The sequence below is a fragment of the Xenopus laevis genome, chromosome 5L (genome assembly GCF_017654675.1).
Source record: "Xenopus laevis strain J_2021 chromosome 5L, Xenopus_laevis_v10.1, whole genome shotgun sequence".
NCBI lineage: Eukaryota > Metazoa > Chordata > Amphibia > Anura > Pipidae > Xenopus > Xenopus laevis.
In genome coordinates, this window is record NC_054379.1 from 70,720,182 (window position 1) to 70,743,506 (window position 23,325).

A 23,325-nucleotide genomic window follows, 5' to 3' on the forward strand; every position below is an offset into this window, starting at 1 on the left:
TGCAGTAAATATATGTTGCCATGCACATCAACAGAAAATACATGTTAGATGCAAAACAATGCGTATACATAAATAAAATGGCTTTTTGCTAAGAGACCATTGTGTAAATTACATGCTGACATTAAAGCTAAAGAAAAAAAAGAAAACAAAATGAACAATTAAATGGTTTTGTATTCCAGGCATACATTTAACCCTGTTTACTTGTGGTCTCTACAAGAACGTGGTCATTCATTAGAGTTGATCAAAATGTCGGTGCCCCTGACTTTTGGAAAAATCCGCTTAACTGTCTGAGACTTAGAAAATGAGGTATCTTACAGATATTATATGTACAGCCCTGAGAGTGTTAAACAGATCTGCTTTAGTTGACCCATGAAGAGAGCCTTATAAGAGGCAGATTATAGCATTAATAGAAAGCCAACACAATTATATAGACAGTTTAATAACATCATGGCTGCACTATGCCCTGTAATCTATCTGAAGTAAAAAGACATTTTAAGTACTTGGACTATGAGTGACAGATCATGTCACCTCTGTGTAGCAGAAATAAGCAAGCAATCACAATTCCAAAAGGTCATCGCAAAAAATAAATAAATAAATGGACCCCTAATGCTCAGCTCAATTTGCAGTAATAAGAATCTCAGCAAGTTTGCAGTAGTGAAATATGTGGATCCTGCAGTAGCATGCAATAGAACTTAGACCAGAGTCTGAATGCTAAGCTAAGATGTTACACACAGAATAAATAGTTCCAAACAGTGGCATAACTAAATATTACTGGGGCCCACAGCAGATTATTTTTCAGGCTCCCAGGTTGAACAGTTTTTACCAATATTTATTTATATTAAATGCATAATAATTTATTTTATTATTTATAATTGTATATGAATTAGGACCTCATGGGGTCCCTATACCTGCTGCTTCCTTTATAGTTAGGACCCTGGTCCCAAGAAAAGTCAACAATGTCATCCGGAAAAACAACAACGAAGAAACAGGCTTTACCAACACTGCCATCAAATTAAAGATTGTGACATCAAGGAGACATTAGTCTGGATATATGTGTGTATATTTACACACACACAGATAAAATACTGTTATTCTAGGTTATGGATGTTTTTTTTTTACTTGGCAAACAGTCTAAACCATCCAATATACACAATACCAAAAAGTAGGTTAAGATTAATAATAACTGCTAAATTGTGAAGCAACACAAAGATCATTTGAATGGAAATACTAATCAAGGTGTAATTCAAATGGCATACTATAAATTCAGTTGCTGGGATTAATGACTATAAATACAAATATTGTATATAAAAAAAAAACTGTTTTACAATATTGGATTGAAGACAATAGTTTTAAAATGAATGAAGTCCTAACTGTTTTTATAATACGACCTTTAAGTGGAAAAATTGGAGAAGCATACATGTTTGCTAACAATGAACACAATCAGTAGGGCATGTGGCGGTAATGTACTCCATCTAGTGTTCTATTTCAAAAAATTGTATATTTTTCTAAATCTTTGCTATTAGAAAGTACTACTGAAAAATTGTTTTCCCTGAACTTACGGTACTACCCATATAAAATTGTAATTTAATCAAAGGAAGATGATGAGCACTGTATAAACAAACCTTTCCCTTACCTAAGATGCAGTCGTTGGAATAAGGACAGGTCATTATAAAAAAAAAAAAAAAAAAAAGCATCTACAGACTGGAAACTTGTTTTATCAACTTTCCTGTTGCAATGTGTGACTTAAAGGAATAGTTCAGTGTGAAAATAAAAACTGTGTAAATAGATAGGCTGTGCAAAATAAAAAATGTTTCTAATATAGTTAGTTAGCCAAATATGTCATGTATAAAGGCTGGAGTGAACAGATGTCTAATAAAGAATCCAACTTCCTGCTTTTCAGCTCTATAACTCTGAGTTAGTCAGCGACTTGAAGGGGGGCCACATGGTACATTTCTGTTCAGTGAGTTTGTAATTGATCCTCAGCATTCAGCTCAGATTCAAAAGCAACAGATATGACCCATGTGCCCCCCCCCTCAAGTCTCTGATTGGTTACTGCCTGGCAGCCAGGGTAACCAGTCAGTGGAAACCAAGAGAGCTGAAAAGCAGGAAGTAGTGTTCTGACTGACATGTTATACATCATTTCACTCCAGTTTTAAAAAATTACATTTTTGGCTAACTGAATATATTAGAAACATTTTTTATTTTGCACAGCCTATCTATTTACCCAGTTTTTATTTTTACACTGAACAATTCCTTTAATAGACCAGGCAGCAACTTTCATTTTTTTGTTTAGTGCAAGAAATAAAAAACATATATATTTTTTAATTAAGGGTAATGGAATCATCTTTTTCTATAGCTCCCGTGGGACTCAAAGCGCTTCAAAGCAAGAAAGACAGCCGTTAAAGGAACACTAAATATGCTGGGACACCAGGAGATTAAGCGAGTGTAAAAATGAACTAGGGTCTCTTGAATGAGATTCCCCATCAAAGACTGATAAATTCACCTCTAGGCCAACTTCTCCTTACAAGAATATGTTTAGTACAAGCCCTATTTATTGATCTCATATTGAAAACTAGTGTATACTGTGGTTCATTACTTAATTTTATTATGTTTGTGTGTTTTGAATGCCACTAAACTGTTATTATTTTCTTGGCACACTATATCCCTTTGTTTGTCGCCAGATTTAAAAAAAAAAAAAAAAAAAATTATATATAAATATATATATATATATATATATATATATATATATATATATATATATATATATAGATATAGATATAGATATATATATAGATATAGATATAGATATAGATATAGATATAGATATAGATATATATATATATTAATCCTAACAGTAAAAGGCAGAAATTACTTGGGGAGATGCGGAGTGGACCCCACCTCTCAGCAACACTGGAGTTCCTCAGTACTACAGGAAGTGCATTTTGACCACCTGTGTTTTATCTTTACTACAATGTAATCACTACTACTGCCATGGAATATGTGAATGTATTTTTACATCAAGCAGCTGACCTAAAAGGGATACATACTTGGAAAAGTGCCACTTATATACACTTAGTTACATTTCTGAAAGAAAAACAAATGTAATATTGATTTAATAGTTAATATATACAGTATATCTAATAGCCCCTTGCCTTTAGCTTTCAATTGGAAAGATCTGAAAGCAAAACACTTTATTAAAAATCTGTTTATCAGTGAAGGGGCTTGTAAGATAGCTAATTGGTCATTAGTAATATTTCAAATGACATCTTGTACACCGAGCATAGAAAGCAAAGTGCAGTGGTTAATGGCATAAACACTGGGAATTGCTCTTTATATTCTCAGTATAAATCAGCTGTCCTCAAAGTATTGCAGCTCAGTCCTAAACAGCAGTCACCCTGATCATAAACAACACAGCTTTTCCATTTTAAAATGCCCAGCAGCTGAATAATAAAAGCTTGTTCTCAAAGGCCCGAAAACACTTTCAATCTTTAAGAATAGGGATTAGTGCATGTAAAACACTTTACATGCAGTGATCTAATGTAACTGGGGGGGGGGGAGAATGTGCTAGACGCTTTAGAACTGAGAGGAGGCCCCCTGTTAGAGAATTTCCCCGTATTATTACCACCTATTCGAGCGACAGCCCTTATGTTCGTAAAATTATCCACAAGCATTGGAAAATTCTGACTCAGGACCCACTTTTAAAAAATGTCATTCCACACCAACCCAATTTTACCTATAAGAAAGGACGTAGTCTGGGGTCTAGACTATCTCCCAGTCTTTTTAAGGACTCCACTACCCGACCAACTCATTGGTTGGAGACTAAGGGTTGTTACAAGTGTGGTGTTTCCCGGTGTGGTTCATGCAGATATTTAAAACCCTCCAAGGATTTTGTAGGAAGGGGTAATCCCAGACGTTATAAAATCAATTTCTATGCCAATTGTGGCACTAAATCGGTGATTTATTTAATAACCTGTGTGTGCGGACTCCAATATGTAGGCAAGACCAATAGACCGGCCAGAAAGCGCTTATCTGAACATTTGAGTAGTGTCTCTAGAAGAGATAACAGCTCAGCAGTAGCTAACCATCTACTAGATCAGCATGCAGGTAACTTATGTATATACTTCCAAATTATAGATAGAGTGGTGCCCGATGTTCGTAAGGGTAATCTAGAGACCGCCCTTTTGAGAAGAGAGGCGTATTGGATCTATACTCTAGATACCATAGCAACGCATGGTTTGAACAGAGAGTGGGAGTTGAGCTGCTTTATTGACCAATAATCATCAATAAGTGGCCCTTTGGTGGCCTTCTTGTTATGTCTGTGTCCTAACATTTGTTCTCTGGTCATTTTTTTGAATTTTTTGAATTTTTGATTTTTGATTTTTGTTTTTTGATTTTTGATATATATTTCTCATTAATTATATATATATGTACATATATTTTCCTTTTGGCGCTTTCTTGAGTTCCTGTATGTCCCCTTTTGGATGCTTCGGGTTCTAAGTATGATAATTTAGTAAATTTGGATATTTTGGCATGGCTATATTCACTACTTGAACCGGCATTTTGCACAACTTCTGATCATGTATTTGGATACATCCCCACTGTATTTTGTTTACCTCGTACATCTCGGATAGGTTTTAATATTTATATTTATTTCTATACTACGTGACCAATGACACAAATTAAATACTAAGTATCATTATCTATTTTGGTTTCGTGTAACCGAGCTGTACTTGATTGAAACAATTTATGCCTTTATTTAGTTATTTATATATTATACATTTGTAAGCATGTTCTGTGGGCTGTACCAAGTTTCATCCGCTGTTTGTATATGTATGATATGCATGATATATGCCATTATTACACCTAATATACGTATTTTCACTTCTGTATAGTGATCACTTGATTTTATACTAATATGCATTTTTAATTGGACTGATTTTATAAGCTGTGTACCTGTAGGGGGCGCTTAAGCTTCTGATGAAGTGACTTTGGTCACGAAACGCGTTAAGCTGGTTCCTCTGCCCGCAGTTTCCTATTGTATTTTAACCTGAGTTAATAAAGATTCAACGTTTTACTTCAAGTCAAGTTTGGTTTCCCCGACGTCCTGCTTCATTGGCCCCTCGCACACAATCAAGTTTCCTCCACGTGTGAATCACCGCAGCCAGAGCGGATCTGTGGGAGGTGTGCTCATAGCAGGTTTCCTCCTCCCTATTGAGTGCGGCAATGGCGTTGACTCCTATCCGGGGGGGAATGTGCTAGAAATAGATAGGGAGTTGATGTGGAATGGAGTAAAAGGATGCCCGCTTGGGATATTGAGATGCTAAATCTGCCCAGAGAGACATTAATTAAAATACATTAAAAATAAAATATTTTTTTTTCTATAAGGATATCTGTTAGTCTTGTTTAATACAGAAGTCACCCTATATCAAAAATCACAGCACAGTTGGAAAGGCCATTGGTTGTAACTGGTGTGGACTCTTGGAGTATTTATATTCTCTGAGGCAATCATTTCTTGCCAGTTACAAGCTAATCTCAGTGCTGTTTGATGGGGGGGGGGGGGGGGGGGGGGGGGTGTGTGTGTGTGTGTGTGTGTGTGTGTGTGTGTGTGTGTGTGTGTGTGTGTGTGTGGTGTGTGTGTGTACGTACACACACACACATACATATACAGATACATACATGTATAGCTTTCATTTAGTGACATAGGAGCTGTTTCTATTGCAGATACATGGATGTATGTAAGTAGTATAAGGCAAAAACTTTTACCATACATTTGCATTGGGAAATAGCAGTTGAGCCTGCCATAATTTTTGCCTTCAGGAAGAATTATTGTGCTGGTATATTTGCCCCTTTAATTGGCTCCTTGCAAGAACTTTCTTTTTCCTTGTCATTGTAAAGTAATTACATTAAGATATAGAACTGTTAATTAGTGATTGCATCCCTGCTTACATTAATTAAGCAGCAATATTTTGCTCTATTAATTAGCTGAATAAATGGTAACAGCTGATCTGAATGATATGTTTAATACATGGACACAAATGATACTATCAATATGCAAAACATACACGGAGATAAGCAATGTTGCACAAGCCTCCTCAGCTTATATATCAATGGCTCAGCAATAAATAGGCCCACTCAAAACCAGTTTGAAAAGTTATTTTTTTCTGCAGAATTTTATAATGTGGATTGGGCTGTATTTTCTGTTGGAGATATGTATATATCTATAACAGTTGTAAAAAATCATTTCATACTTGGCACAAAGCAATAGCATGATGATAAATATACAAATACACATGTATGGAAGTGAATATTTAAATGTATTTTTTTCTAGACAATCTATAGGTCTGGCGATCAAGGGAAATATTACTCCTCTTTATTATCACTATACCCAAGTGCAAGAATGAAAAACAGCGACAGGAGGGTTCTTGCAAATGCAGTTGAAGGATGTGGTAAAAAAAAGGTGGCTAAATATTAGAAAACAACTACGCTGTTATAACACCACATGTAATTGTTCAGACACAAAATGATGGGGGATTCCAAGCTTATTTGTTGGTCTACAGAACAGGCCCACAGCTGTGTATGTGCAAAGCACTACTGAACATGTCTCGGCTCACCACCCTGGCGCCAGGAGGGTTCCACCATTGCTGTCATTTCTATGTTCAGTTTCACTAAGCATGAGTAACTAAATGGTTCACAGAGAAAGCACTATTAAAAGAACGGGAGGTTAAAAAATGAAATACAAAAATATAAAAGCACATGGAAAGCTAGGTGGCACACAACACTGGAAGCATACCTAAGGCTTCTAATGCAGAAGTTCCTTCTCCATGTAATATACCTCCAGGGGCAAATGTAAGATTGTAATTGTAAAAAGGCAATTGTTAATCAGTCCAGTAAAACAAAACCATTAAAACATGCACTAAATTACATTTGTCTTCAGACATGATCCAAATCATTTTCAGGTAAGAGACTATTTGACAGTCATATTACAAGAGAGAAACCTTAATACAAGAGAACAAACATTTTTCATCCTAGGAATGGTAAACAAACCTGTAACGTTAACGTGGTGAATCAATATGTATGTGTCAAACTAAACAGACACCATATGATCTACAAAGCAATTTACACTGCTTGCATTGTCTCCAGTGGCTAGAAGATGTAACATTACGCCATGAATGGCACTAGGTGGCACTGTTTCTTTTCCATTTTTTTTAATTCCCCAGGTACAGCAGAAATTTGGAAACACAAAAACCTCTTGGATTTAATTTAAAAACAAGAAGAAATACACACAGGAGGCAGAGAAAAACAACAGGTGCAACAATGGAAGAAGGTGTACATAACAGACAGAATGTGGTTAATTATTAAAAATAAATAAAAATATTATTGGGGATCCAAATTACACTGCATTATTCAAGGAACTTTCATGCTAAACACAGCTGGCTGGTACTGGCATTCATAGGTATGTCTTTTCTCTAAATTATGGGGTAAAAATGTAATTGAAGCAAAATTTATTTTCAGTTATACTGGTTTTTTTTCTTTCTTCTGGGGAGCAAGACTCCAAGTGCCACCGTGCTTGCCCTGGTAACTCATCATTCTTTTGTGAAGCATTAATCATATTGGCAGTCAGCCAGGGCTGCACTGCTCAGACTGCTTCTGATTTTACACTGCAAGCTCTTTGGCAATAAACCTGTTGCTTGGATAAGGATCTTCCGAAGAAGAGCATATTTCCTTTTAATACTATACATTAGACTGTTATTTTGATTTCTAAATTTTCAATCTGCTTGCGATGCTGCATTTTTAATCTAAAAGAATAAACTTAAGCATGAGGTTAACAATATTGTAAACAGTAATAATTTAAGTGACTTTTCTTAACTTGTCTTCTTTATTACTTAGGCAATCTGCAATAAATGTAATAGAAAAGTTCTCCAAGAAATCCAAGCTGATACTAATACTATATCACAGACCCTCTTTCTGGTCCATAGACTGATATATATCCCAGGAGCTGGGGATTGAGAGATGTAGTTTAGATTTACAGTTACTACTCTTAAGATGGAAATACACGGGTACATAAAAGCTGCCGACAGCCTCTGCAGTTTATTGGCCAGTGTATGGGGTCCTCTGATGGACTTCCCCAACAGATATATTGATGAGAATTGGTCAGGTGTCAATCGGGCAGGTTTAAAAATCCCTTTGGATCAAGGACAGCATCTGTCTGTTGAGGTGTTCCTTGCTCAGTCTGCCTGCATTCCCTGTGTTGTGATCCAGTCGTTGGGCCCTAGGGCCCATGGTCAGATCAGCCTGATATCTCCCACTCAAGGTGGGCATATCTGCATGTTTGACGACCCCTCTGCTTAAAGCTGGCCACAGATGCAAAGATCCGATCGTACGAATCCTCGATTCGTACGATTTTCAGACTGCATGTGGAGGGTCCCGACATTTTCCATCCCACGGAAATCAGTCGTTCGGCCAGGTTAAAAGATTTCTGTCAGCTGCCGATAATATCTCTGCATGTATTGCCGATCGGACGATTTTCAGTGGGAGACTGTCACCAGCTTTGTCGGACATAAACTTTCGTGCGATTGCTGTTAGTGGCAGAACATCGGGTGATCTGTTCTTTTACTACTTTATTTAAACTGAAGGTTAGTGTGAGGATTCGAACGATTGGATCTTTGCATCTATGGCCAGCTTAAGAGATGGGCATTTTAACAGACTTTAGTACTTTTAGCTGGTTCATATGGGTTACTTAAGTCCCCCACAAACTGATCCTATTAACTTCTGAGGCTTTAGCTACTGTACAATTACGTTCAGAAAATATTGCTTGTTTGGAGCATGTGAGTAGGTAAGACAGTAGCACAGTTATTTGCTCATTATAGGTTGCACCAAACTATAGGTGTGCAGCCTTCAATCAAACTGCTAAACATCAAGTGCCAGCCATATGGACCAATGCAAAATGACAGCTGACACTTGCCAGCCTGGTTAAAGTATCTAAGCTAGAAGTCAGAATATTCTGCCTATATACATTTTCGTTAATTCTAAATAAGGTGGGCTTATTGAAAATGTGTGGGGTCAAGCAGATTAGGCTGTGGTCAAAAATCCCTCACTTAATAGTAATCACAGTTACTGCGCTTAGATTGCTACTCTCTGTACTTAACATTTCACCTTTCTTTTAATATACTGCATATCCAGTTTTGGATAAGGTTATGAAGGAGCAACTGATAATGTAGTCTTAGGGAGCATGTAAGTACAGCAGCTGGACCAAAAAAGTGCTCAGTATTAATACATTGCTGTATATGACTGAGAAACATACTTAGCAAAAAATCTCACAATGAAAGGTTTAAGTAAAAGGCTTGCCTGAACAAAAAGTGGTGAGCATGTATTTAGGACAGGTCTGATTTCAATTTGCTCTTTAAAAATAAACAGTAGGAGCTCAGTAATCTGAAAATTATATTGCAGGATATTTTCAAAGAGCCTTTTATTTTGCCCGGGAATTATAAATTCATTTGTAAAATGTTTTACTGCCCAGAGGGTATTAAGAAATACATTTATCCAGCATTCAGGCTCTAAGCCATACCTGAGGTTCTTTGTTTTTAACTGAATACAGAAAAAAATTTCCCATATGGAGGCAAAGGTACAGCATATATGCTAGCCAACGCTTTGTGAACTGTGGGGGTGCTAATAAAGCAGCCGCTAGTAAGTGTTTGGCCTAAAGGCACAGTGGGGTACCATTTTACTCTTTGTCATAGAATTTGCAATTTGCTAGACTAAATTTTTTTTGCTAGCTAAATTCATTATGTCAACAGTAAAAAAGCTGTGCAGTAAAGATGGGAAAGTACCCTGCATTTTTTCTTGCTGTAAAAGACAACTATTGCATTGCCGCCAAATTTTGCTGGAGAGCCTCAAGCCTATTTATATTTAGGATTAATGTTTCCATTAACTTCATAGTTTTCTCTGCTTTAAAATGTTTTTCAATAAAACATTAAAGGGGAACTATCACAAAAATGAAAACGAAATACAAGCTTCATTTCATGGAAATAGCAAACTTATCTCAAGATTAGGAATGGATTGAACCCACTATTTTGGATTCGGCAAAAAAAAACCCACATCCTTTGTGGCCGAATATCGAACCGAATCCTAATTTGCATATGCAAAATCCTGGATTCAGTGCATCCTTACTAAAGATAATAAATTAAAAAGTCTATTTCCATTTTTCAAATTATCAAGTTATTCTTAACTACTAGCGGTGATCAAATCTGACCCGTTTTGGTTTCAACAAAATTTAGCAAAATGGCAAATAATTTGCCAAATGTATTGAGGTCAATAGGCATGTTTTTCTAACTGTGCAACAATTTTTAGATTATACATTAGAGTCTATAAGAATTTTTTTTTTTGCCTAAATATTTCACTCATCCCTATTCACTACTTACCTTTAAGCAATCTGCCTCTCTACATACTGGTTTGTGCTGGAGCCAGTTATATTCAAAGGAAGCCAATACATTGTCTAGGCAAAGGCTGCACACACCAATGTATTTAACCAAACCGTTAATAAAATATCTCCAACTCCTGCATGAGATTGCTTAGAGGCATAGTGAAGAATAACTCCATTATTCCAGAAACAGTGCCAAACGTAACAGGAAGTTCCTTATTTCCATGAGATGAAGTTTATATAACATGTTCATTTTTACATTAGTTTCCTTTTAAGTTCAATATAAAGAAAAATACCAATATAAAAATAAGTCCAGACACAGGCAACATTCAGGGTGTTACAGAAAATCTCCTAACTTTACTTTTTCAGTTACTGTGAGTATGGGGTTGATGAGAGATGTGCTCCTGCACATCTAAATAACGAAAGGTTGTCTATTGATGTGAATCTCTTTAGCTGAAATGAAACCTAAAGACAGGATAACAAAAATGTATACTATATATAATTTATACTATAATATTCACCCATTGGCACACCAGTTCTGACTGCTACAAACACACAGCATGGCCTAACTATAGTATACTTTATAAATGTCTTATCCATAATGATCACTTCCAGCTTTAGTGTAGCCACACGTTATTACCAATATACCACATGTATCAAAAGCATGAGTAAGCAGCATCCCATGCCTTGAATATCTCCAATAATGTGGCTACCACGCTACTGCAGAACTCCAACTACCATACAGAAGGGCTGCTCAAAGTTGCAGTCCAGTAATAGCCAGTCATAAATATTATGTCAATGAAATTTAATAAACTCTTAACAAGAAATGAAATTGATTTAGTTCAGCATCAGTTAATTTCTAACAAGTGAGCAAAAAAAAAAAAAAAGTTCAGTTGATAGGTCTTACCTTTTTTTGACAACTAAAATGACAACTAGTAGAAGTAGGATGAATACCAGTATCCCTGCACTTATGCCAGCTATTTTCACCACACGATCTGTCTGCTTGGCTGGGTCTGGAATTACCTCTGGTTCTTCTGTTACAGCAACTAAAAGAAAGGTGAAAATTCATTTGAAAGCCTATAATTAGCATTGACTAAAAGATTATCCATGCAAAAGATTAAGCTTTTAAACAGAGCGTAAAAAAAATGCTTCCTGTCATACAGGCAACATGTGACAGGTAAAAGGAAATTTATGAGTTCTGGATAAAAAAAAGCATGCCTCGCATTTATTGTCAGTGGATTTCAGAAAACTTTCATTATGGAAAAGTTGATCCGTGTGTAATGTACAACTGGCAGACAAACTATTAATTATCATTCAAAAAGTTATGAGAGTTTCGCTAGCAGTGGCTAACCTTCGCCAATGGTGAAACATTATGAATTTGCATATTGGTTACTACATTTACATTTTTACCAACATTATATCGAACCAATGATCCAAAAAGTGAGTTCATAATGTGTTGAAATGCCTGTTAAATGCTGTTAATTTTTTCTAACAAGGTGTATGTTCCCCTGGACAGGTAAATACATTTGGAAGATTGGACTTCTATATCATAAACATGTTTCTTTTCCCTCTTCAGATCAAGCACATTTGACGTCATTACCTTCATCAAGCTTTCATATAATCCTCAATATAATCCCACAATAGCTTTCATGTTGCTTTGGTATGCACATAATCCCAAGAGTGTAAGTGAAAAAGAAATGTTTTCAGACAAAAAGTTTTAATGTGTCCCTAGCTGTCAACCCTCTCCAGGAAAAGCCGCCTGTAAATCTAATACCATAGAGACCACAGAGACAAAGGCACCATTACACTTATTGCTCCCCCTCTATGCATAGTTGTAACCTGCAATTTTCCTTAGTACTCTTCATTTAGTCCCCTGAGTGACTAGTGACAGTTAACTTGTTTGTAACTATCATAGTTGGCAAGTGATCATAGTTGGTAAAATGATCTGGAAAAGTGTCAAAATAAATATTTATTTATCTATTTAAATATTTATCATACAAAAGATCTTTCGTACGATAATCTGTGCATGTGTGGTGGGAGACAAGGCAAAAGATATGACTAAAAAAAGCTTTAGATATCGGTCGTCTTGTGGATGGGTCAGGACTGAAAATTTTGATCAGGCACCTTTGAAGGGCCCGAACATCACAACGTTAATGCCGAATCGTCAGCTACAGCTAAATAATTATTTTAGTTTTTACCTGCATATCTGGCGATTTAGTTCTTAACGTTAGAAGAGTGGACAGGAGATCTTCCGTCCGACCAATGGTTGTGGGAAAGATCATGATTGTATGGCCACCGTAAGTCAAATATATAGCCTGCTCTGTTTCTGCTGGAACACCTTTGACATACAAAATTCACGGTTTTCTGTATTCACAAAAGTGCTCTATATCAGCAAAGTTTTTACTCCATCTACAGTTTGGGCATAAATTAGCCATATAGCATCTACACTGTGGGGCTTATTTACTAAACCTCAAATATATCTGTTTCGGACTTTTTCGGGGAAAAAACTAATTTTTCATGGAAAAAAAAACTTGAATTTTTCGAGATTAAGTATACCCCAATGTTGTAAAAAGCCTGAATCTGAAAATCCGCCATCTCAGACCTGTCGAGGTCATGAATAAGTCAATGGGAGATGTCCCTATACCAGTTGGAAGATATCATGATCTGCGCTGGGTTTAGCCCAATAATCCACTAAATTCAGGGTTTCCAGGCAAAAACACAAAAAATATAGGGCAATGCGGGGGGGAAAAGTCCAAAAAAAAATGTACAATCTGGATTTACACTCAGGTTTTTTCCCAACCCGATTTAGAGTTATTTCATTGATAAATAAGGCAAAATCAGGGATTTATTAAGGTTCGATTTCGAATTATTCCATGAATATGAGTTTTCAAGGTTATTTTTGAGTTAAAAAAAACTTGAATTTTTCAAGTTTTTTTTAAGAAACTCATATTTTTTGAGGTTTATTATACCCCAAACCCTGGAAATAGCTTGAATCTGAAAATACACCATCTAAAACCTGTCAAGATCATGTATGATCCAAAGTTAGAGGTCCCTTGAACCATTTGAAGATGTTAATAGCCTTCATGATGTTTAAGGTTTTTTTGGTGGGTTTCTCTCGAAAACTTGATCAATTCGAGTTCAATTCGAGATTTCGGGTCTCACAATTAAACTTGCTGATTCAAGCTTTTTACATTCAAGTTTTTTCTCAAATAAGACACCTATCAAGTGTTGTGAGTTCATTCGAGGTTTAAAAAAGCTCACATAGTTCTGAAATTCGACCTTTGATAAATAACCCCTTTAGGCTTAGTACACACCAGTCGATTCGGGGAGATTTAGTGCCCTGGCGACAAATCGCCTCTTCTTTGAGCCGACTAATCTCCCCGAACTGCTTCCTCTTCTCCTGCGCTGGCTGTAATGAGAGTTGCCTGTGTTATGACACACGTTTTCCGAAGTTGCTCAAAGAGGCGATTAGTCGCCAGGGTGCTAAATCTCCCCGAATTGCCTGGTGTGGACTAAGCCTAAAGCTGGCCATAGATTAGATCGTACGAATTGAGGATTCGTACGATTTTCGACCGTTTGTGGAGAGTCCCGACATTTTTTGTCCGGTGGCGGTCGTTTGGTCGATCGGACAGGTTAGAAAATTTCTGTTGGCTGCCGATAATATCTCTGTGTGTATTGCCAATCATACGATTTTCAGTGGGAGACTGTCACTAGCTTTGTCGGACATAGATATCATACGATTGCTGGCAGGGGCAGAACATTGGCTGATCTGTTCTTTAACTACTTTATTTGATCGGAATGGTAAGTCTTTGATCTGAATGCTTAGTGGCAGGTCAGGAGATGGGGAAGTCCGATCGTACAATGATTCGTACTATCGGATCTTTGCATCTATGGCCAGCTTTAGACTGTAACAGTTTCTGCAACAGTATTAGCAGAGCTCAGAGTTTTATTGGCTTCATGTAGTGTTTACATTGGTTATCAGTGTAGGGCTGAGCTGATATAAATATTTGTTCTGGAGAATACAGCAATTCTGATATGTAACATAGTAACTTAGGTTGAAAAAAAAAGACATCTGTTCAGATGTTCATGGAAAACCTACTAACTGATCTATATGAAAACTACTAACTGATCTATATGAAGCATCTAGAGTTTGCCTCAGAGGCGGGGAAATCCTTTGATTCTAAGATGGCAATCTTAAGATGCAATAACTATGTACTAAGAGATATTTTCAGCAACTCTGTATATTCTCACTTGCTAAAAAGCCTCCAACCCCTTTTTGAGCTATCTAATGTATATACCAGTAAAACAGATTCAAAGAGAGAATTCCACATCTTATGGGTGGTGGGCAGCACACGCTGTGATTCGGGAAGATTACTCGCCCATTGAGAAATTTCTTCTTCTTCGGGCTACTAATCTCCCCGAAATGCATTCGGATCGCTTTGGCTTTCCGAAGCCAACTGAAGTTTCCTTGTGAGGCAACTTTGGGTGACTTCAGAAAATTAAACTATCCAAGTACCATTTTGAGGAGATTAGACGCCTGAAGAAGAGAAGATATGTCTATGGGTGACTAATCTCCCCAAATTGCAGCACGTGCAACAACCCTTACAGCTTACTGTTAAAAGCCCTTCCCAATATTAAAATGGAATCTACTTTCTTTTAATCTAAATGGATGCTCTTATGTCTACTGGAAGAACCTACTTGTAAATAAAGCATTAGAAAGTTTATCATAGGGCCCCTTATATATTTATACATATTGTTATATTCCCCCTTAAGCGTCTCAGTGTAAACAACCCCATTTTCCATGCCCATTACCAATTTAGCTTACTTTTCAAACAATGTTGCAATAATCTTGGTTCACCAGCAAAGAAAAGTCTGTTTATCAGCTAGCTAGTCTTACATTGTATTAACAGTCTGAGCCACCAGGGCAGATAATAGAAATGGACAGAAAAACACAGTTTTCAATAGCAAAACATATATCAATAAATTAAACCATTGACAATATGTAATAAATGTATATTGCAAAGTTGCTTAGAATTATGTTTTCTTTTATTAGGGTTGACATTCCCTAGGAATTGTTCAGTATAAAAATAAAAAATGGGTAAATGGATAGGCTGTGCAAAATTAAAAATGTTTCTAATATAGTTAGCCAAAAATGTAATGTATAAAGGCTGGAGTGACTGGATGTGTAACAGAACAGAACACTACTTCCTGCTTTTCAGTTCTCTTGGTTTCCACTGACTGATCAGTGACTTGAGGGGGGGGGCACATGGGTCATAACTGTTTGCTTTTGAATCTGAGCTAAATGCTGAGGATCAATTGCAAACTCACTGAACAGTTATGTCCCATGTGGACATCCCCTTCAAGTCACTGACTTACCGTACTCAGAGTTAGAGAGCTGAAAAGCAGAAAGTGGGAGTCTGGCTATTGTATTAGACATCCAATCTTTATACATTACATTTTTGGCTAACTATATTAGAAACATTTTTTTTATTTTGCACAGCCTATTATCCAGTTTTTATCTTTACATTGAACTGTTCCTTTAATAATATGCAGTTTGAGCACCAAACTGCACAGCATATTTTAGATGGGGCCTGATCAATGCTTTGCAAATAGGCAGAATATCCCTCTCCACCAGCAAATCTATGACCCTTTTAATAAAGCTCAAAACTTTGTTTGCCCTTGCAGCTGCTGACTGGAATTGCTTGCTACAGCCAAGTTTATCATTTACAAGGATTTAAAGGTCCTTCTCAATTTTTGATTTCCATAAAGCAGTCCCATTAAATGTATAAGTGGCTTCCATATTTCTATAGCCCATGTGCATAACTTTACATTTATCAACATTGTATCTCATCTGCCACGTAGCTGCCCACATTGCCAGTTTGTCTAGATCTTGCCGCAAGGATACTGCATCCTGGATGGAATTAATTAAGCTGCATAGTTCTGGGTGATCTGCCAACACTGATAGATTACTTAGAATGCACAAATCATTAATGAACAAATTAAACTAAAAGTAGCCCCAATACAAAACCCTGTGGAACCTTACTCCAAGTTATGGAAAAACAAATTATAAATGGTTTTCTGAATTTCAAAGTGGTTTGCCTATTGCCTCATAAACTCTACTACTCCTGCACACTGCTGCTTTAATTCAAATGCATTCTCATAATATAATGCTTAGATGAACATTGTTAAATTAAAGTGCTGGACTGTGGGATAAACAGGTTCTCATTGCTACTCTTGTTAATAACGAACTGTGATTTACATAACAATAATATTACAAACAATAATAATAAAAGACATTCTGGCAGTGATTTAGAGACCTCAGTTAGTATGTTCTACAAAAAATCTAATGTTATTGTGCTGAAGGTCCTGCTTCCAAATAACATACTGTTTCTAACACAATAGTTTATTGAACCAGAGCAGTGATGCAAGACAAACCAGAGTATTAAATGGTACAGTTTCTGCATCAGAGCCAAGAATCCATCTCAATTGTGTTTTATACATTGCTCAGTACAACCTGCCCAAGCTTTCTGACCTACGCACACAGTCTTTTCAGACTAAACAAGAAAACAAGACACAAGTCTTTCATATGAGCTGGACTCTGTCATTAAACCTAGTAACATTATTGTTAACAAGAATTTCTAAAGAAAAATCTCTGCAAAGCAATAAATTGTAACATTTCTGGTCTTCCAGAAGTAAACAAAACACTGCTAAATCTGGGGCATGCTAGCAGGGGTATCATTTTACCAAAACCTTCCAGTTTTGGCTGTTCCTAAATCAGTTAGTTTGTGTGCACAGTTATGGCACCTACTTGCTAAAATACTGTTATCTAGATAGCTCCAACATTCAGTAGTGTCATCTCAAAAATAATGAGAGCATATAAATAATTGTAGCATAAATCCATGGCGATGGCAACAGAATCGTAATGATCTCTTTACTTAGCATTCCTAAGGTTCGACATTACATAAAGACTACCTTAAATGGTATGCCTCAGGAATCAAGTATTTTATTTGATAATAAACTCCAAATCTATAATACATGATCATGTGCTAACTGCTAATTTATCAGCACCTTAGCCAAGTCAAAATATACAATAGGTATGGGATCGGTTATCCTGAAACCCATTATCCTGAAAGATTCGAATTACGGAAAGGCAGTCTCCCATAGACTCCATTACAATCAAATAATTTTATTTTTTTTAAATTATTTTCTTTTTCTCTGTAATAATAAAACATTACATTGTACTTGCAACAAACTAAGATATAATTAATCCTTATTGGAAGTAAAACCAGCCTATTGGGTTTATTTAATGTTTACATGATTTTCTAGTAGACATACGGTATGAAGATCCAAATTACGGAAAGACTCAGTATCCGGAAAACCCCAGGTCCCGAGCATTCTGGATAACAGGTCCCATACCTGTATGTGGAACAAAAATTGTATTTTCTTTTTCAAGGTGATCTATAGATCCCTTATCATTTAAACCCCAATTCCCACACATTCAATAATAGATTCTATAATAGATCCAATACCGGAATTTATAAGATTCTTTGACCATTGCCCCATATAGGAGTGTTCCACAATAGGTTGACTGAATACTAATTTATGAGTCAAAAACAAGAATCTAGTCTGCTAATGATTTATGTCAAGATGCTATTTTACCCAACTGAATTAAGAACATATCCAGCAGCACTTTCATATTAAAGTACTTTTTTGGGAAACTCTCATGAAGTTGGCTGAACAATTATCACTACTTCTTTAACAAGTATCACTGATTCTTTAACCAAACTGGATGACTGTCAGTGTAATTCAAAAAGTATGCCTGGCATGCTTGGGATTACTGATCCAGTAAAGTCTTCCAGATTTCTTTACATGCATATTTTATCTGAGACAGTTTATCGGCAAGCCCATCTGTTTCTCAGATTAGGCTGTGAGCAGCCAGCTGTATGTTACATCCAAGGATGCAGCTACAGACTGCAGCTCCGTGTTAACTTCTGGCAAACAGACCTGGGAAAATAAACTTTGAAAGAGCCACAGAGAATATCAGTCGGTTGCTATACCAACAGGCACCTGAAATCACAGCGAAAGGACAAATCATAAAAGGGAATGACTTTATTCCCCTAGCCAGTATCTACCGTCAATAAAACAGAATGTGTTTAATCTAACAGACTTGAAATAACTTGTTATATGGAACACTTGCACAAAATCAGTCTATATACAGACTACAGCACTAGCACTGAAGTGAACAGCTTTAGCAGTGGGGACTCTTAGTTAACATATTGTGACAGTAAATAATTGCACCAAGTGGCTATTTATGAGACCGCAAACAGACATGTGTGGGAAAGCACATGGAACATGTCTAAACAGGCATGACTGGAAACAGATACCGATCAAAAGGTGAAATAGAACTCACCACAGAGAGATTTCACTTATCTTGGTTTACTTCTAGGAATGTGATTTTTTTTTTTTTTTTTAGAGCATATTAATCAGGTTAACTGCTTACTTTCACCCTTTGGTAAATATGTTCCTAAACATCCCGCACATGTTTATAAGAGAATGGCAGAATTTCACTCTGGCAACCTGCAGCAAGCTCAATTTCATCAGATAAATGATACATTAAGGGTAAGGCCACACGAGGAGATTCGGGGAGATTTTGTCGCCTGGTGACTAATCGCCTCGTCTTTTGCACGACTAACTGCCTCTGCGTTTTTCCCCATAAGCTAGAATGAAAAGTCGCCTGCGTTAATGCACACGTGGCAATGCGTTTTCTATAGTCGCCTGAAGTTGCCTCACTGAGGCAACTTTGGGCGACTATTGAAAACGAATCGCCACATCGCCGTTTTCAACAAACGCAGAGGCAGTTCGGGGAGATAGTCGCACAAAAGACGAGGCGATTAGTCGCCAGGCAACAAAATCTCCCCGAATCTCCTCGTGTGGCCTTACCCTAAAAGAGAGCAGCGCAGCATCCAAACATCTTCAAAAAAGACAGAAATAAGATACACAACAATAAAGTTTTTAGTGGTCCAAACAAATTGTGCCTAACTGTCCAAAATGAGCATCCATTGTCCTTTACAACAATCACGTGAAAGCACTAGTTCAAGTGCCAGGTCAGGGACTGTGTTACAAATTACCTGTCAATTTATTTCTGGGTAAATGTAGGTTCCTGTCCATCTACTTGCCCCAGCCTGCCAAGTTCTCCCCTCAATCAACCCAAATTCCCTCTCCAATATATTCGATATATTCCAATATATATATATATATATATATATATATATATATATATATATATATGTAAATATAAATAATGCCGCCTATATTAAATGCAAAGATAACAAACAGGAATAAGTGCTTGCTAAAATACAACATTAAATGCTTCATTCTCATTAACTGCAACAACTTACTCAAATTAGAGTAAACATTGCACCTGTCATTAGATAACCTTGTATCTTGGATTTCGGTTTCGTATGGCTTATTGTGATTTTATCATATTGCTTTAAAACAAACCCTTTTTCATTTCTTTCTTGCTTGCCTCTTCCTTTTCATGTAAGACTTTAATTGAGCCGTGGCCTAATCAAAAATCATTCCCATAATGCACCTCTGAACAGAGCACTCGTCATTAGGTTCTCCCTGTTATTTGTCATCCCAATTAGGTCTTTATAGAAAACCTAGCTCGTGTATGGATTACCAAAAGCAATCCTTTGCATTGGACGAACAAAGCAGAAATTCATTACCCTGCCACGACAAGTCAGTTTATTTTTCAGAGCCTGAAAAGGTTGACAATCAAGAGACGCGAATGGTTAATTGGAATGTTGGAAAGAAATTGCCTGGGTCTCCTAGGAGATCACAGAAGTGGAAAAATTGTGTAATAAGTCAAAAAAGAGGAAATACATATTCGACTTTCAGGGCACACATACACTAACTCTTAATAAGTGTTTTGTTATATTTGCATGGAATAAATTGTCTAGTCTCCAAGGGATTTATGATCAAAAACCTTGAAGAAAGACCAATGGTTATTTAAGGCTACAATGGTAATACTGAAAACAAAAGCACACAAGAATCAGCTTCATTAATTATGCTGAAAAAAGGAATATTTTGTTTGATGGGCTTCTGAGTGGATGTTCTTTTCAATTTATTATTGTCGTTGTCATTTACAACAGGCCTGGATACCCTAATGAGATGCCCAACGGGCAAGACATACTAATGCAAACTTCAAATATATACATAAGGGGCATACTACTTCTGATAAGACAGAAAATAAGTACTTTTACTGTGTTTATAATCCATTTGCTCAAAGACTGGTCACTCAAATTGCCTATATACAATTTTTGTGAGTATATTTTGTGAATCAATGAAAACCTGATTTTATAAGTGATTATTTTAAAAAGTGCCCTTTAGAATACTACATTGTGAAGGTAACAAACAGATTTGACGCTCAGAAAGAAAACGTTGATATAGGGACTCAATGTCAAAGTGTGAGACAAGCATTTAGCAACCATCTGGAAATCGGGGTTTGGAGCTGAAGCCTTCGAAAACCATATAAATCTATTTAGGGGCCACTTAGAGTACTACAAAAGACTTCTTGTGGCTACACACATAAGACTGCTATAGATGCTCCCATAATGCAGCAAACCTATACTAGTGATTCAACAGTATTTTAAAAAGAAACCTGCAGATAAGTTTTATACAGAGCATTCCGAATATATACAAAAAGATCCTTAAAGGGACTCTGTCATGATTTTTACGGTTTACTTTTTATTTCTAAATTACACTGTTTACATTGCAGTTCATTTACTCTACTAGTTAAAATTTTATTCTTGAACCAAAAAACATTTTTTTTTTTAGCTATTGGTGTGGAGGGAAAGTCATCTCAGTGCATTGTGTCTGATTCTGAGCTTTGAGAAGGAGCCAGCACTTCAGGATGGAACTGCTTTGAAACAGCTATTTTTTCTCCCCTTCCTATTTTATTATACTACTACATGTGTAGTATTTGCAGTGCTAAAAGTGCCTAGCCCTAGTGGTAGACATGAGAATAACAACCCAAGCAGGAAAAAAGTTTTTCCACTGTGGTGCTGTTCTTATGTCTATTACTTTTATCAATGCAAACAAATCCTTAAGCGGAGGCGTCAGATAGCTGTTATCTGGTCAGCTGCCCATTGTTCTGTTGATAGGCTGCTGGGGAGGAAAGGAAAGGGTGGTATCACTCCAACTGGCAGTGTAGCAGTAAAGAGTGACTGAAGTTTAGCAGAGCACAAGTCATATGACCTGAGGGATCCTAGGAAACTGACCATATGTCTAGCCCCATGCCAAATTTCAAAATTAAATATAAAAAAAATCTGTTTTCTCTTTTAAATGGATTACAGTGCAAAATTCTGCTGGGGCAGCACTATTAATTGGTGCGTTTTGAAACAGCTTTTCAAAACACGTGCAAATACATTTAAGAGTGAATGCACAGTATAGCCCATATTCTCTTAATATGGGCTATACTAACAAATGTCCCTAAAAAAATCTGGTGACCTTAACACTGAAAATATACAACAGAAAAACATAGTGGTGTGTTTTTTTTTTTAAAAAAAGCATTCAAGTCTTTTGTAATAAACGTATAAACCTAGAGACATGTGGAGAAGAGAAATGTGTTCCATTAGAATTAGTAATAATAACCTAGCATGACAGTGGACAATTCCATGAAAAATCAAGTCCTCCCTACAAAGTGCAAATTAACTATAGATAGGATGAAACAACTTAGTTCCCGAGCATCTCTCAATTGACTTCAGTATGTGTCCTAGGGCAAGAATCTAAGAAAAGCTCTGCTGATTTCAGTGCATAAGGAGAACGCTCTGGGCACTGGCACAGATGCTGAAGATAGGCTTTTAATTTAAAAGTAGGGCTTTCTTTTTCTTTAAAAAAAGATTTACAATGCCCAGACTCAATGGTATGAATTGTAGAGAGCACTGTTTGTTTTGCTGTGTTTTAGCAGTATTAGGGATCCAAAAAATCTTTATCTGCTGAAACAGCTTAATACAGCGTTCATTCTTGTAAGCTCAGAAACTATCATCTTGAATCTCAATTTTACAGATTTCGGAGGATTTGAGAGTGACATATGGATGGCATAAAGGCAATAAGGATTTAAGCATTGTATTACACTGATGAGTGATTGGTGTACAGTAAGGGATGGCAAACCACAGTATATGCAAAAAGGAAGAGTGCAATGAATGTCATGACAGTTTGTAATAATTAAGCATTTGCTAGGATGGTAATGAAAGATGTCTTTTCTAACAGTTGAATAGATGTTATTAGAAGTCATTAAGGCGTAAATTATCAATTCTAATATTTCCAAAAGAGAATTAATTTGACTGAAGTGATTGTGTTGCCAGTCAACTACATTAATATAAAAATACACCACATTTATAAGAATGGTTATTTGTATTTGGCATTTATTATTATAAAATGGACCTGCAGAAATAGATTTTCTGCTAAGATCAAAGCAAACAATATCTATATACTATACGCTGCACTTAAAGTATATCAATTCATATTCAGCCTGCCAAGAGCCTGACTATGCAATAAAGTGAATATGCAGTACTTAATCCTGCCTCCTCCATATGGGGCCCTGTGCAACTGTACAGGTAAAAGGCCAGTCCCATTCTCTGTAGGCCCCTGTCACTGTTAGACTCTTCTGCATCTCTCTATAACTGAATGGATTAATGTGGGTCTTGTACTTCATTACTTTTATCTTCTTTTTTCACTTTCCTCCTAACTGTGATGACATGTTTTGTAAGGATTAGAAGAGCAATATTTCACAATTTTAGGCAATGCTCCAAGCATAAAGCGATTCCTACAAAATAAGCTCTGTGGAAGTCTTTGCCACTAGGACTTGGTAAATATATCATAGCACAGTGCTGGAAAAAGAATAT

At 36.5% G+C, this 23,325-nt stretch overlaps 1 protein-coding gene across 14 annotated transcripts in view; it reads right to left on the reverse strand.

Annotated features, from left to right (window-relative positions):
* The window catches only part of ptprk.L (protein tyrosine phosphatase receptor type K L homeolog), a 291,695-nt gene that overhangs the window by 41,660 nt on the left and 226,710 nt on the right, over window positions 1-23,325 (reverse strand). For 8 of the 14 annotated variants that reach the window (XM_041562926.1, XM_041562924.1, XM_041562921.1 and 5 more), the window contains exon 14: window positions 11,325-11,463. In XM_041562926.1, the coding sequence (XP_041418860.1) occupies window positions 11,325-11,463 (139 nt within the window). Of the gene's footprint in view, window positions 1-6,790; window positions 6,833-11,324; window positions 11,464-23,325 lie in introns of all 14 variants that reach the window. The other 6 variants (XM_041562919.1, XM_041562917.1, XM_041562920.1 and 3 more) reach the window with 1 other exon arrangement.